The sequence below is a fragment of the Perna viridis genome, chromosome 4 (assembly GCF_037379345.1).
Source record: "Perna viridis isolate PV_CMFRI_1.1 ecotype Kerala chromosome 4, ASM3737934v1, whole genome shotgun sequence".
Taxonomy (NCBI): Eukaryota; Metazoa; Mollusca; class Bivalvia; order Mytilida; family Mytilidae; genus Perna; species Perna viridis.
Genome location: NC_142448.1, coordinates 35,430,506 through 35,446,580, shown reverse-complemented (window position 1 = coordinate 35,446,580; position 16,075 = coordinate 35,430,506). Strand labels below are relative to the sequence as shown.

The window sequence follows — 16,075 nt, the reverse complement described above, 5'->3', positions numbered from 1 at the left end:
CTGTAACTGTTTCTGAATAAGTAAATTTGGAGGGTTTTTTAGAAGAATGAATCACCTTCAGTCTGTCTAATCTTTGAAAGACTGCTACCTGAACCCCAGACATTGTTTGTTCTGAGCAGAGCCAGTAAACAAATATTGTGGGGTATTGTTGAATGAAGGTTGACGACAATGAAACGTCAATACGTAAATGTACTATTACACTTTCTAATGAAAATGCTTAAACTATCTAACAATTGCACAACCTATGTGAAACTACGTATAAAACACAAGTCAAACCAAAGAAAGTCCAAGGTATCAGGTGTCTTTTTAACCCATCATTCCCTAATGGTCACAGCAGCCAAAACGGACCTCAAACCTTAAAGACACTGGATCGAATCCCGTAGATGGTCAACAAAGAAAAATCAAACTATCTACTATATCAAACGAACTTGACTTAAACTGAAAGTAATAGATATTGTAAAGAAAATGATCTCCCATGATATTTTTGTATTTGCAAAAAATTTGTGTTTTCCTGCTCTCCGCCCTGTTTTCAAATTTTCCCCTCTAAAGCCAACTTTAAATGTATTGAATGTAGTTTCTTTCTTATGTATTGATGTCAATTAATCCTATTAACTGACAAAGGCGCATGTTGTACTATGTACTTGATTATAGCGCAGAATTTGAGGCAAAAATTAAATATCTTCAGTCGAAACGTAAAAATGTTGAAATTTCGGTATTGGTCAATACTCTATAAAATGACATTCTGGTACCCTATGATACTTGGGCTTTGCAATAAACTTATGTTTGTCACTGTATGTCTGTTATCAAGCAAGCCATTATATTTTATAAATTTTTAACTAATCCACGTAACAGCGAATGTTACATTAGAATTCTAAATCGATTAGACTTATTATGTTAAATTATGGTTTAAAACGGTAAAGCTTGGAAGGAAATGAGAGTATACACACACGAGAGGATTATTGTGGGATAGAGACTGCTACACCGTCATGCACGTAGAACTATTTTAGAAATAATCAAAATAATAAAAAAGTCATGTCAGTCAGATAATTGAACTCTTTACCTGTTAATGAACTCATTAATACCAGACTTATGATCAATTATTAAAGCAAGGCGTATCTTTCTGCCTGTAGAGTAATTTCAGACGTGCGAAGTTATTGGTGTCATCTACTGGTCAGGAACATGGCAAAAGGTTAACTCGATTCCACAGTCAAAGGCTCAGGTGAGCAATATACATGTATTTAGTGCAAACAGAAATTAAAGTGGAGCACCACAAATCGATGTTAATGCTTCCCATTGGTCCAAGGTTTGATTTATTCTATTAATAGAAAAACATCGGAAAGGAAGACTTAATATTACTTGGCGTCGCACTTAACAAAAACAAATGGGGTACCCTACAAAAATTTGCTAATGACAGAAAGACAGAGATGGAGGGACTTTGTCGCTACCCTACACGCCTGATTGCGTAATGGGCAAAATATATATAAATGTATGTTAATGGTAGATGTGGTATCGGATGAAGAAGTAGAGCCATTGAGTAAAGGGATTGATCAATATTTACATGCATTTAGCCAAACAACAAGAGCAAGATACGTGTTCAAAATTGTTATACCATATTTGGTACTTTCCGGTGAGAAAAACGCACATGATTTCAAGTTTCAATTTCTAGAATTCGAATTCGTATCATGATGAACCGATCCAGGGATGATATGATATTTTGAGAGAAATGTCCATGAGGTAATAATACTACAACAGTTAAACACTGCAACCAGGGACTCATTTTATCGGCAAACAACTTTAACAACCACTTACCAAAGATTAATAAAACTAACAATCATACAAGACAAATGAAAAAATGTTGAAAGACATTCTTTATTGGAAAATTAAGTTTAATGAGAAAGTTTTAAGACAAGCGAGTTTGTTGGCATGGCAAATGAACAGGCAATGTTCAACCATTCTGGCACTGTTAGTTATTATTCTACGCGAAAATATGTATCCTTTCAATCAAGTAGATAGAACGGCTATAAAATGCAATGCTAAATCAAAATGCAAAAAAATCAAAATGGTTTAGCATTCCTCCTTATCAAAATCCAACATATTTTGTTTTAATTTTCTGCAATGCAATTACGTAAGACAATCATGAAAATCGAAAAGAAATCTTAAATAAACAAATATTCAGAACAACAATAGTCGATTTATATATTTCTGCAGTAATTGAAATTCTACAAAAATAGCAACTATGATAAATTGATAATATCGTTTAATTTTAACAGAAGTCAAGTATTGCCTTCAAACAATTACTTGCAGCGATGCTGAGTAAAAGACAATAATCGGGGAGTATCGTATCTGACAGATCGATGGTTTATCTTTATGCAGCAACTATCGTACATCATGGCATCCCATTATTTCAGTAATGAACTGGATAATTTTCCGTTCTGTTGTTGCGATACTTAAAACCCTGGTTTTAATTTTACATCGTTTTCACTTTAATTCATTAATGTTGTTTCATGTCAGTTACAAACACGCAGCATTTTCATTCTGACGCACAACTGTTTAAAGAGCATCAAAACGTTAAACCAGTCATATCATTAAAATCAAACAAATAAACTGTGAGAGTCCAAAAAATAATATCGTTATGCCAATTCTGCTCGTCAGTTTATGAGCAATAAACGTTCCATCATGATAACAGAAACCATGTGCTAGAATTAAAGTGCCGTATAACTTGCATAGAAATAAGAAGAATAGTTTGATTGTAATTATCGAGTACACTCTAAAAAAAACTTGTACTGCACGTTTCATATTTTAACTATTTTGGATTATCAGCAATAGTCATCCTGAAATTTGCAACTCATTGTGAACATGAAATTCACAAAACTCGAAATTGTCAAGATGAGTTTCACAATCTACCTGAATAACAATGTATAATTCCTGTCAAGTGCAATCGAATGTAATAGAGAAATTATCCAACGGGTGAGTGTTGAAATCGATTATATTTACTACACGAATCAAATCGACCCAAAATGTCCATATCAGGTGTCAATTGATTTAAATCTAAATGGAAAACCTGGGCTAAAAGGTCCGTATCAACATGAAAGCTTTCCGGATTATCTAGATTTATGCGTTAAATGTTTGGACAAGGTGTTATTAAACAGACATTTATAAGGAGCTGATCTCATTTTTCTCATTTATAAATGTGGATATTATTAGCAGTTTTCTAGGTTTTGGTACAAATTCGATGCGCGGTAAACATCGTTCAAAGGGAAGTGGGTCTTAGTTTATGTAATTTAAGCAAAAGTTTACAGTATTTAGAAGAGTGATGTAATCATGATGTTTACAAGTCAATTTTAAGATGCAAAAAACAGAAATGAAATGTTTGTACGTGTACCAACCCATCAGGTCAATACAATCATTAATTTAAAGTAAATCAGAAGGAGAAATGACGAGTTGAACGAATATTTGAATCTCGGAGACAACAGATCGATGAAACGAACTGAAAAAATAAACAAAACATCCGAAAAAAAACACAAAGTTATTTTCAAGAAAGAACTTGAACTCTTACAAAACATGGAGCGTATTATTGTAGGGTAGTCGTTGTCTGCTTTCATAAAATTTCATGTCATGGTCGATAATTTACAGAAGATGAGAAATTTAAGATGGAAGAAATAAGTCCTAATTACGAAGATGGATACAAAAGAATAGTGAAACAACTCCTCCTTTCATCCAATTATGGCATGTGATAACTACGTGATATGCCAATTTAATAGTGTACAGAAGATGAAAAAGGACAATGCGAGTTGTTCTGCATTTTTAGATGGTCCCTAATTATGCGGTGATAAGGACAGTTTAAATAATTGGACAGTTCTAATAAGTGTGTTTTTGTATCATTTCAAGTTGCCCCGGAAATTAATGGACGTCACGCGTGGCCTTCTACGGTCGGAAAATGCGTCAGTAAGAACAAAAGAGATGAGGATATCTAAGTACTTCCGGTTTTTTGACACGTTCTCATTTATTGTAAACGAAATCTATAACTCTGTGTGGAAAAAAAACTTTCATTCGACTCGGAAATCATATCACCACCAATAGACAATCTTTAAAAGAACTAAAAGTGAGGTCATTGTGGTTATCAAAACCCCTATATATAAATGTACTACCAGTCGTGACTGTTGACAGCCAAAAACATAGAACAAGCGTTTACATCAACAGAAAAGGGGCATTGAATATCTTCTTTTTTTTTGTATAATCTATGAACGCTTTTGTAAAACTGAACTTAGTAACAGGGAATAAAGTAACAGTGAAAACAATACTTGTGGTGTGTAAACAGTAATACAGTTAGTCCAAATTTCATTAAAGTCTGTTTCGTTACAAAAGGTCATAAATCATATACAATCACCAAAATAATTGTGAAAGAATAGTCAGGATCATATTAAAACACGATCTTGCCAACCCAACCATGCTGTAACAAATTTATGAGGATATAGCCTTTGGTATGAATTCTTTATCACTTAAAACCTAATACTGAATTTGAACCTAACTTGCTTTTATCGTATTATTAATGGAAATTTAAGACCATCAGCTAAGACAGGACAAATGAAAACTTGACAGAATCAAACAAACCAGAATATTACTTGCAGTTTTGATAGATCACCTCATATTTAACGGAGTGGAGTCTTGGCTTGGAGTATTAGAGTGGACACTAGTATAAATTTTGAGGTACAAACTAGTTTCATTTGAATGGTATATTTCTACACCAATATTGTTTATTTTTATATTATATTTAACATGACTACTATGATTCATATTTACAGAAAGTGTAAGAATGGAAAGTATTTATTATCGGTAACTGGTGGGTTATTCATCATTTAACTATGTGTTATTCTTAATTTTATTAACAATATTTAAATGTAGCAGCGTATTTCTTTAACAAACCATACATATTTTTTTCATAAATTCACTCGATGACACCGTAAAATAACTCGACTCAAAGTGCTAGTTCCATTATGCGGTTCGTTCCACTTGATTTACAAATTCGTCTTCTATTGTTGATAATATTATGTACAGTTGTACGGAAGAAGAATTATAGCAAAAGTTAGTTCGTATTAGTTTAATGGAAAACAAGCTTAGACTCCACTCCATGACTCCATGCCAAGAGACCACTCCGTAAAATACTATATGCAGTTTTGATACCGATATACGATAGAGATTTCACTATGATTGAGAATGTGTACTATACTTGGTTACATATGTCGTGTTTCTCATTTCTTTTGAAAGATGAGATGTACGTGTTCGCTTCAACTCACGAATGTTCTACAGTGTTTAAATTCAATGGTATTAAATTGACCGATTTATATACTGAACATGTAACATGACTCGAATACAGATCTGTGTGTCTTACTGTAGCAAGTAAACTAATTTCCTTTCATTGGGTTAAAAGAGATGCATGGGTGAACCTAATTGCACAATGATAAAACAATAAATGTTGAAATACACGATTGAATAAAACCAAGAAAAAAAATTCTAACATTCTAAACATTTAGCTGCACTGATCTCTGTGTAGTGTTGATATATTGGAACTGCTCAAACCTTATAAGCATTAATTATTCCTACATATAGCAATTCGTCAATTCTGAGACGTATAAATGGATTTGAGCACAGGATTCAAGTAAGGAAGATAGCTCCACCCCAAACATTCAAAGGAATGTGTGGAGGAAAGTAGGAGGGGAATGCTTCAAGTTCTTACATCATACCAAAAGTGTCAATAAAGAGAACTTAATTCAGTGATAAGATTGCATCGGGAACACCAACAAGAACAAAACCTGAAGAACAAACAATACAACTCACAGAAACCAGTCAAATGTTTCAGTAGTCTCTTCCGAAGAACTATAAACTATGTCTTTCGCTGGCTTGCTACGTAGACTTTTAACCGCTTCCTGCTTTTCTGCTTATCATACGCATCACTATGCTTGCTACACAAGATATGAAAAAAAATTACAATAAACAGTACGCAATTACGAATTCGTGAAGCTTTTTCTATTGTACTGTACTTGCAAAAAAAGGCGCTAGTAAGTATTGAATGTGGCAGAGGTGTAAAAACTTTGAAATAGCGAATTTACCTTCTGCACGGGAGATCACGGTTGTTGTTTAATATCCACTAGCATGGTTGAGTATCAAATACCTACCGACATCAGGGAAGTCAAAAGGTATCATATAGAAGTATACTTGAAGTTGATACAAGTAAACAAAAATACATTTTTGACTTAAAAAGTCAATAAAACAATATGAAAAATGACAAATAATATCAGGAGCAGTTGAAAACATCACAAAGCAAAACTAAACGAGGATTAAAAGACGATTACCCTGGCCTGTGGACTATTAACGAAGTGACAATTGAATACTATATTCATGTATATGTAGAGCGAAGCAAAGATTTGAGGATATCCATGAGAGTCATATCAGTAAAATCAGATGATGAATTAAACTTATCGCCGCAGTCTCCAGAAGTAAACGAGTTTTACCATGCACACAAGTTTAATGACCCCAATGAAATAAGTGGCAGAAGAACCAAACCGCATATATGAATGCTTATTGTTCCACAGACTGTTTATAGCATGTTCCAAAACTTTATGCGAACCTTAAAATAATGCATGAAACAAAAATAGGACAGGCGTATAGATCTATTTATATATGAAGGTCTTTATCATATGCCATTCACTAAAATACTATGAATATCATTTGCAACGTAAACAATACCTGAAGGCATCCAAGAAGATATATTAAATAATAAATCATTACAAGCAAGGCATGAAAAGACAAAACTGCACTTTAACCTTTCAAAGTATAAACATTGTGAATTATGAATGCAACACAATATTCATTGCTTATATTAACATCTAATCAAGGTAGAACGCGAGACGCTGTTGTCAAATAAGAAAGCTTCGTCCCTTCCTATTATTTAGAAATATTTGTCCATTATTATGTTAGGCAATAAGGTAAAAGAGAGCCTTACTTGTCGGTTTGTATTTCTTTTGTTCAATGTTTTTTACCACTTTTGGGATATATGCCGCCGGCAAGACCAAGCCACAAACAGAATCTCGCAGACTTTCTCTTTACACAAAAGAAAAAAAAAACGTTTTTTAGCGAGGCGGAAATGGCTGAGTAGTTCCGATTGGAGCAAGTCAGATATATATATATTTTGGGTTGTCTTTACCAGTTGTGTCTAGATCATACCTGTTTGTGTCTCTAAATGATATATATGTATACATATATACAGATATGTCTTTGAAATATCCCCTTTTTAATTCTCCGTTTGATCTAGGTTTGCATATCATGTAATATCTCTAGGCATTAGTTAGAATACATAATATCCTTGGCCTGCCTGTCACAGTCAATTTTTTTTCGGGCAATTTTACCCAGAATCTAGTTTTGTTGAACATTTCGTATATCAATTTTTTTTTATTTTGATAATAAAAATTGGACGAATTGGGGAAATAAATCGAGGAAATGAAGCGAGAATCGTCACCTTCTTCCTGTTAAATGAAAAAAAAACTCAGAATTGTCGGACACATGTTCAGTAATTACAACAATTATTCAATAAAAAAATCTATTTCAAATGAATTTGTTTACATTTAAAATGATTTCAATACTATTAACGTGATAACTCTAAAAAAAAATAAGGAATGTTATTCATGTCACTCCATTTATCAAAAAAAAATTGTAAGAAATGCGTTAACTTTTTACAGTATGCAATGAGTACGTATTACTGATACAACACGTTGGAGTTCAGCGTTGAGTTTCAAAATTTGATAACAATATTTATAATTTGAAAGGGCAGTTCGAGTGAACAAGTGGCAACTGAGCAAAGTTATTTGCGGTACACACCATAACCTAGGCATGTGACCGTGTCTACATCACGTGTGACTTCGGAATTTCAGCATATATTTTTGTAGAAAGTTAATGCTTAAGTTGAACTGACAGCATGTATTAAAACATGCCCGACTAATACAAGCATATCTTAGTACTTGTTGGTGTAGTGGGAGCAGTCCCCGCAAGTAAAAACGAGATTAACGACAATGAAATTTAGGATGATGACTTTATTCATTTAAACAAATAAAAACAAAACAAATACCTGTTATTTATTTGTTTACTTAATCTAGCTGTCACTAGATATCACTCGATACAATGTCATGATCAATAGGGCAGGGCCATGGTTGGCAGAGGGGGCAGATTCCATAACTTAAAGGCCTTAGAACATTACGCATGCAACGTAAGAGTATGGGAATCCCTTCCTCCATACTCTAACATGGCACTAAGTCAGAAAAAAAGCTTATCAACAGGATTTCTTTACTGTGGGTATCGCAATGAAAATAAGGTCCCCTCTCGAACGACTTAAATTCTTTACGATTTATAATATTCAAAAGCAAAGCAGTATGGTGAAGGAGAAAAAAAATCTATTTTTCCATCAACAGAATTTTTTTTAGAAACGATTGTTTCCAATTACAATGAAAACCACATGGTTCCAAGTTTTGCTTGCTGTGGAGTCAATAAGACGTTCTACTAATACTTTTAAAATCCTGACACCTCTGCATGCAAGCTAAATTTCTTAACACACCTATTTTTCTTATTCCTAATGTATTGAACAGCTGTTCAAGGAGATCTTCAATACGTAATACTGCACAATGAGGTAAATCCTCGATGTATTTTCCCCATGTCTAACGTCGTACTAGATGATCTTCTAGACTTTTTGATATAGTATCAGGATATATGTCATGCTATCTCGAACTTCTCGACATTTTATCAACTCCCTTTATAGAGCTTTCTTCAAATAGCTTTTGTAAGTCGGAACCTTGTGTGCCGTATGGGGCCTACCCATTCCTATCTCAACCAACTGTCGAGGACTTCTCCAACATGATAAAGGAATTTTATCAACTAATTCGAGATAATTACTGGATTCATGAAGTTTTTATTTACTTGTCTATCTGCTTTGGACAATGAGAGCGCCATTTTCTCCTTGTTTATTTTAACAATTTAGAAGATACAGGTTCAATTTTCTATTTACAAGCTACTTCAAATAATTCCTATTTTCAGTTTATCTAAGTACTTGAAGACAGAAATACTTGAGATATAAGAGACCGAGCTTCCCAAGTTATACGTAGATTTGAAGTTTTCTTTAAGAATGATTCAATGAAGGCCAATAATGGGACATGATTGTGAACCCTATTTAGGCACAGCAAAAACCTGTTCAATCGAATTTGCTGGCTTATAATGGCAGATAATATGATGGACTGGAACACAGGGACTTGCTCCCACTATCAGCTATGCAGGCCGACTATTGATATCAAATAGACGAGATGCATATTTTATATTAATAGCATACTAGGCGGGATACATATTTGATATAAATAGCATACTAGGCGGGAAGCATATTTGATATAAATAGCATACTAGGCGGGATGCATATTTGATATAAATAGCATACTAGGCGGGATGCATATTTTGTATTTATAGCATACTAGGCGGGATGCATATTTTGTATTTATAGCATACTAGGCGGGATGCATATTTTATATTTATAGCATACTAGGCGGGATGCATATTTTATATTTATAGCATACTAGGCGGGATGCATATTTTATATTTATAGCATACTAGGCGGGATGCATATTTTATATTAATAGCATACTAGGCGGGATGCATATTTAATAGAGAAACTCAGTATATGTATGATTAGAAATATAACAAAATTTTAATTTGTGGATCGATACACGCTATTGGATTGTACATGATCATATAATTTAAATACTTAGTTTTAAGTGTAGACAGGTTTTACTCTGTGTGTGCGTGTAGCTTTTCATTATTCTACATTCTACAGAGAATTACTATCACAAATTTGAAGGGACAACTTGTTGTGCTGCCAAGTGCTGCCAAGTCGTATGCACGACAAAAGGCTACGGATCACTTTAACTGACAAATGATCATAATATTATCTTGTGATGAATTAATTCCCTTGAATCTAACACATGCAAGTGGCAATAAAAGGCCAAGAATGAAGTGTTTAAATTACCTCCTTGAGGTGTCCCTTCCGTAAAAAAAGGTCTCATTACCCATCAGGAAAACTGAAGATTAATGACCGAATATAATAGGAATGCATATACCAAAAATATTATGCAAGATTAATTAATTTACTAAGCAGACCTGGTACTCACTGGGCTAATTAATTGTAGGATAATACACGAGGCCAATCTACTAGCATTAGTTGAAATGTTGATTCTTGAAGAGGTTTGTTTAACAATCTCGATGAGTAGTATTTGTCTAATTTACTTAACTTAAACACTATGTGTAAGGTCTAATCTTTGGTTAACCACTTGAAAAAGTCACTCAGGGTCCGAGAACGAGAAAATATTGACATTAACTGGACACTAAACATACGAAAATGGACCATATTGATGTAAGCCTTCATTCCATGCACCAAACAAACCCTGTTTCTACATATTTATCTGTGTTATTTTAATATTTTCTGTGGACGCTGCTTTGTCCAATCGGCATATGCATCAGAATATTGTTACAATAAATGTAGTGAGGAAAAACCAGTTGGAGAAATGTTAACGTGGCAACCACCAAATAAGCCATGATATAGCAATAAAAATTCAGTAACAAAGTTAATTTTCAATACGAAGTACGAAGGACTGATGCATTGACAATACGCTTGTATCGTTCTTAAATTAACACTTCATTGTTTGATTTTTTTTCAGTCTGTCGATTTAATGACTGTATCCATTTTTTTCTGAGTAGGTAATAAACAAGGGCGGTTAAAGAAATGTTTCAGCTGAAGGCCGAAATTAAGATGTCGATTTCATGTGAAAGAATAATCAAGGGAAACAAGATTATAGCGGTAATCAAACGAATGCAATCCAGGACCAAAGACCAGACATGGAAAAAAGACATACACAACAAAGAACATAAAGTAACTAAAATCATACATACAAAGTAACAAAAGCAAATGAGCAACTCGGGCTCCACAAAAAAATCGGGAGCATCGACCAGGTGCACCGGTAGAGTAAGCGTCCTCTGCTTTTCTAGTAACACCCGCCGAGTTGCTCACAAAAAGTCAAGTCCGGGGTAGACGAAATAGGAAAGGAAAACTATGACACGTTGAACAAATCAGTTTTCATCATATGTGACATATGCACTTTGTTTGATATTACATCATACATGTAGCTTTTTTTCTTTAAGGAAATGTACTAATCCATATAAAATTCAAACACTACTAATGGTGGAGATGATACAAGGTGTAGAAAAACCAACCAAATAAACGGTACTTTTTTTAGTCTACAAACTCCGTATTTTACGCGTAAATATTACAATCCTTTCTCTATACAGACCTGTGTTTTTGAGTACATCATTAATCTCTTGAAAAGCTATTTTATTATTTTGTCTCATACTGCAACGACTCAAATGAAAAACCAAGACAGGCTATGTGTTCTGAAACTGTTATGAATCAAAACAAGACTTTAGTGGGGTTTTATATACATACATCACTTCCGGTCTAATATTTAAAAAAAAAAGACTGATACTTAACATGGGCAGTCGAGCACCCAGCGAGTCTGTTTTTACCAACTTTAATAAAATGCTGTAATATCTAACGCTTTATAAAAAATGAACAACGTGTCAAAAAATGAATGTTTCATTCTCCACTGCTGGATAGGTGTTTACTTGTTATTCATCATGTTATATGAACAATACGACATAAATTACAAGACATTACATGACCAAGAGTGTAATAATTGGTAATTTTCCTTTACCGGATTCAGAAATTTCTTAAATACGCGGATCCCGATTACAATTGATGGGAACTTCCAAATTCTACCCAATCGGAACACCTCAGCCTTTCTAGTTACACAAAAGAAAAACCTCGGAGGCACTAGGCGGATGGATCAGTCCGGAATTTTTCAAGAAGAAATTCTCCTTTCTGCATCCGAGGTTATTTTTTAGTGTAGCGGAAATGGCCGAGTAGTTCCGATTGAGCTTCTACCTTGTACAGTTTTCCAATATTTCGGATTTTTCCAACCTCTGTTTGGGATTTCTAATTCAGACTTTTAAGTTCTGATATCATGGTTTTACATTTACCAAAACAATAACTGTTATTCAAAAACAATATGATGGTATATTTTATCCTACAAACATGATTGAGTACAGAGCGAAACAAATAGTGAGGTTTAATTGGTCTCAGCTATTGCGTTATGATATTTTTATTTATCATTATTATTTTTGTATAACATTTTTTTTTACTGCATAGTGTGACGAAAAGTACTTTTTCCGCCTACCCCTTCCACCAAACACAAGAACGTGTACTTGTCCTCAGCAACTGAACAACCCAACATTATATCAATAATTATGTATATAACATCCATCTAAATAAGTCCATACATACTTATAAGATGATTTATGTGTTCAGCCAGCATATACAGCTGTAATTTTGCGGTCAGTCATTTTCGTTGGTGACTTTGACATACTTATAAATGGCAGTGTGTTGTCGTCGTCTTGTTTAATTGTTCCCACGGTCAAAAAGAGACTGGGAGTAACATTTGGTAAGAAGAGATGGAAAGTTCAAGATGACAGCAACTGAGTTTAAATTAGATATTTTGCATTTTCACAGAAAGTTTTGACGACAAAAAAAAAAGGACAGATTTTAAATCTTCCAAAAAAAAAGAAGGATCCAACGGAAAAGATATTTCATATCATATATTATATATGCATATGGTATTGTATACACTTGTCTCCAATCTTCTAGTTTATAAATTTCTCAGATTCCCAGCGACTACGTACCTTTTCTGTATAAAATGAGTGTGTGTCTGTGAGTATTCTAAAACAGGTGAATGCACTGCAGGTTTAGACTTGATATTTTATTTTGTTTCTAAAAACTACGTTTTAAATGTACATGAAAAACCAAAGGAAGAACTCAAAATTCACATACTACTAAACTGCTGAAACTTTAACGTTTACTAATATTGTAATGGCAATATCAATTCAAGTGCAAATGGGGGTATGGTAAAATCAACTACACCCCCATAAAAACAAAATTTATCTGCTTTCCCTATGATACAATACAAAAACAAAGGAACCCAAAGGTGGATCTTAGAATCCCACCCACCCCACTTGTTTTATAGAACGTTACTTATTTAAGTTTTTATTCCATTTTTCTACTTCTTTTTCTTAATTCTTATTTGTTTTCTATATAACACTAGGTATATTATTCCACTCAATGAATTTAATAATTGGAACAAATAAACAGTGTGTCATACATTACTGCATGCCACCTTTTACAAAATAGCGTGATACAACTGAGCTGACTAAAATGAATGCTTAAAGCCGTAGTTCATTGTAGATTTAAATTTATGAATACTAGTCATGTATAAGCCTCCATACTTAAACACAGACAACATGTTCTCCCTACGGAATAAGCTTTCGTGTGAAGAGCTTTATCAAATATTCATTTGAAATAAAATTCATGCCGATAACTAGATCAATTTTCTACGTGCAATTAATGTTATGCAGAATGTTATATAAATGTGCATATCATATCATATGGCATTATTCCTAGAAAACAAAACTGTCATAAAACTGCCTTTTGTCTCTTCGTGCAATGTTCAACTAGCATAATAGTGTTGTCATGGTTGTTACCACGCTACGCAAGACGGTGTACATCACTTTGCATTCGAAGCAGTCGACTTACTGGTACGAAGGGTTATAAGGAGACGACCATCTGATTATATATAAGAAGTTGGGGGGGGGGTGCTTGTGATAATTTTAAAATAAACATTTTGCAATGACTCGGACCTTATTTTGATCTTGAAGATGGTAGGAAGAGCTATATGGACACTTTCAAAGCACTCTGATCCGAATATTAAGCTTTTACATATCTGAACATAAATAATTTGATTCGATGTATGTAGAAATTAAATATCTGTGTTAATAATGTGAAAATAAATATTTTTAACCAAAGAAATCCTTCACATCCCCTCCAATATCCAATGGCCTTCCCCTAATATTTAAGAGAATACCAGTCACACAAAAAAGAGAAAATAAACTTTAAAAAATTAACTAAACAGGAAACGTGGTTTAAATTTCATATCATTTGAACTATTGTCAGGTGCGGATCCAGAAATCCTGAAAAATGTGGAAGGCAACTGGCCTAAAAGAGGGTTTTTAAAAGGTTTTTTTTTTCTAGTATATATTCAATCAAACTCTACGCGCATATGGAGGTGGTTTCTCTTATATGATTGTATTGAAATGAAGTTTAAAAAACTACTCGGCACAATTACTTGGTTGTGCTTAGGGTAAGGGACTTAAAATGACAGAAAAAAAACGAATGAAATTATAAGAAATTACAACTAATCATTGTATCTAAGATTAAAATGTGGTAACTATTTTCGTTGCGTGTTTGTGGTTTATCGTTGCGGGGTATTTTTTTACTATTATGCACCAAAAATGTGTGATGTTATACCATATCTGTCAAATAAGAATATTTGCATAAATTATTTCGATGAAATTTACACTGAATTTGTTTAGAGGGGTTTAATTAAAAATGCCTGAAGTCAAGTATATACACAAAACGATAACTGTATCACATTTATGACCAAAATTATACAAACAATATTTCTTTTTTATATGTTTTACACACAAGTTGGAAAGAACAAGACAATAATTGTGTGTGTTTTATTTTAACGGTTTACCTCAGGGCAAAATATAACACAGAAAACGATGTAAACGTTTCCGTGATTTCTGACAAGATAATTATTTGTTTCATTAAGATAACTACAGTTATCTCGAGTAATGCACTCCAAATGTTTCAAAATCTGCATCTTTCTCATTGTATAGATATTTTGATGGTAAAACCATTGATACATTCGTAGATTCGCGAGCCAAAATACATGTGTCAAGTATTCAGGCATAAGTGGAGGTCGGAAGAAAATAAATAATGTAAAGTATTCACATTTAAAGGAAAAGTTCAATTGACCCTTATACCACTTCAGGCCACATCATTCTACACATGATTTAATGTGTACACATGGCTTGTAATATTTGCGTTTTTAAAACAATAATGATAATATTTTTATTTGAGCTAATTGAAAGTCGGGGTCAAACGAGGTCTAACGCTCCGTTCAACTATTTTGTAAAAACATCGTGTCCGCAAATCAAGTCTTAAGAACGGACGAAGTACATGAAGGTATAACGTGGACCGGACAGATAAGCCTAAATAGACTGCAAAGTATTTATAAACGTACCTTGACGACTTTGAGTGCTTCTTGAAGTTCTGATTTGAAAGATTTTGGTATCGTTGTGGCTCAGCAGAAATACCCTGGGCTCTTTGTTTCCGAGGTCCATTATTAGCTTGCTTAAAAGTCAAACCGAAAACACTCTGATATTTGTCCAACTGACTCCGCAGTTCGGTAAGGTGTTCGTCTTTTTCTATCAACTGCCTCTGCAATTCTTTGATTTTTTCATCTTTACTCCGAAGAAGTAACTGTAAATCCTGAACTGTTGTGGTCATTTTTCGATTATTATTATCCAAATCAGCATTAAACCCTACGCGTGGAGGGCTCAAAGACCCTGTTCTTACTGAATTCAACTTGAAGCTCATAATTCCATCATAAACACGCTGGATAGTGATAGAAAATAAACTCTAAAATACATCCTGAATTAGTTTTTATCTATATCTTTATATAATTACACATTCACAATATAAACATGTTGAACTTGAAACACTCATAACGATAACACAAAATGATTTCCCGAGTGTGTAAAAGAACACAGCTGATTACTGAAATGTACACCACTTTTTTCATACGAACATATGTCACATGACATTTTAGATTACAATGTACGACCCAAGGCAGATAGACCATATGAAATCGACTTGTCTTTCATCTTTCGGTAAAAATTTTAATTTTACCTGTTATATGGAAACTCCATTTAATAATTGGAGGTAAATTTTCAAATCTTCACAATGCGATAATTCAAAAGTTAAAATTTACAGAAAACAAATTAGCTTTTGATGACAGTTTAAATCTAACACAACTGAAAT

General features: G+C 33.5%; 1 protein-coding gene across 1 annotated transcript in view; it reads right to left on the bottom strand.

Annotated features, from left to right (window-relative positions):
* The window catches only part of LOC148619893 (cGMP-dependent protein kinase 1-like), an 83,738-nt gene extending 67,896 nt beyond the window's left edge, over positions 1-15,842 (bottom strand). The window contains exon 1 of the mRNA XM_088580285.1: positions 15,276-15,842. Coding sequence (XP_088436411.1) covers positions 15,276-15,631 — 356 coding nt within the window. The 5' untranslated portion in view covers positions 15,632-15,842. The remainder of the gene's footprint in view (positions 1-15,275) is intronic.
* Between the last annotated feature and the right edge of the window lie 233 nt (positions 15,843-16,075).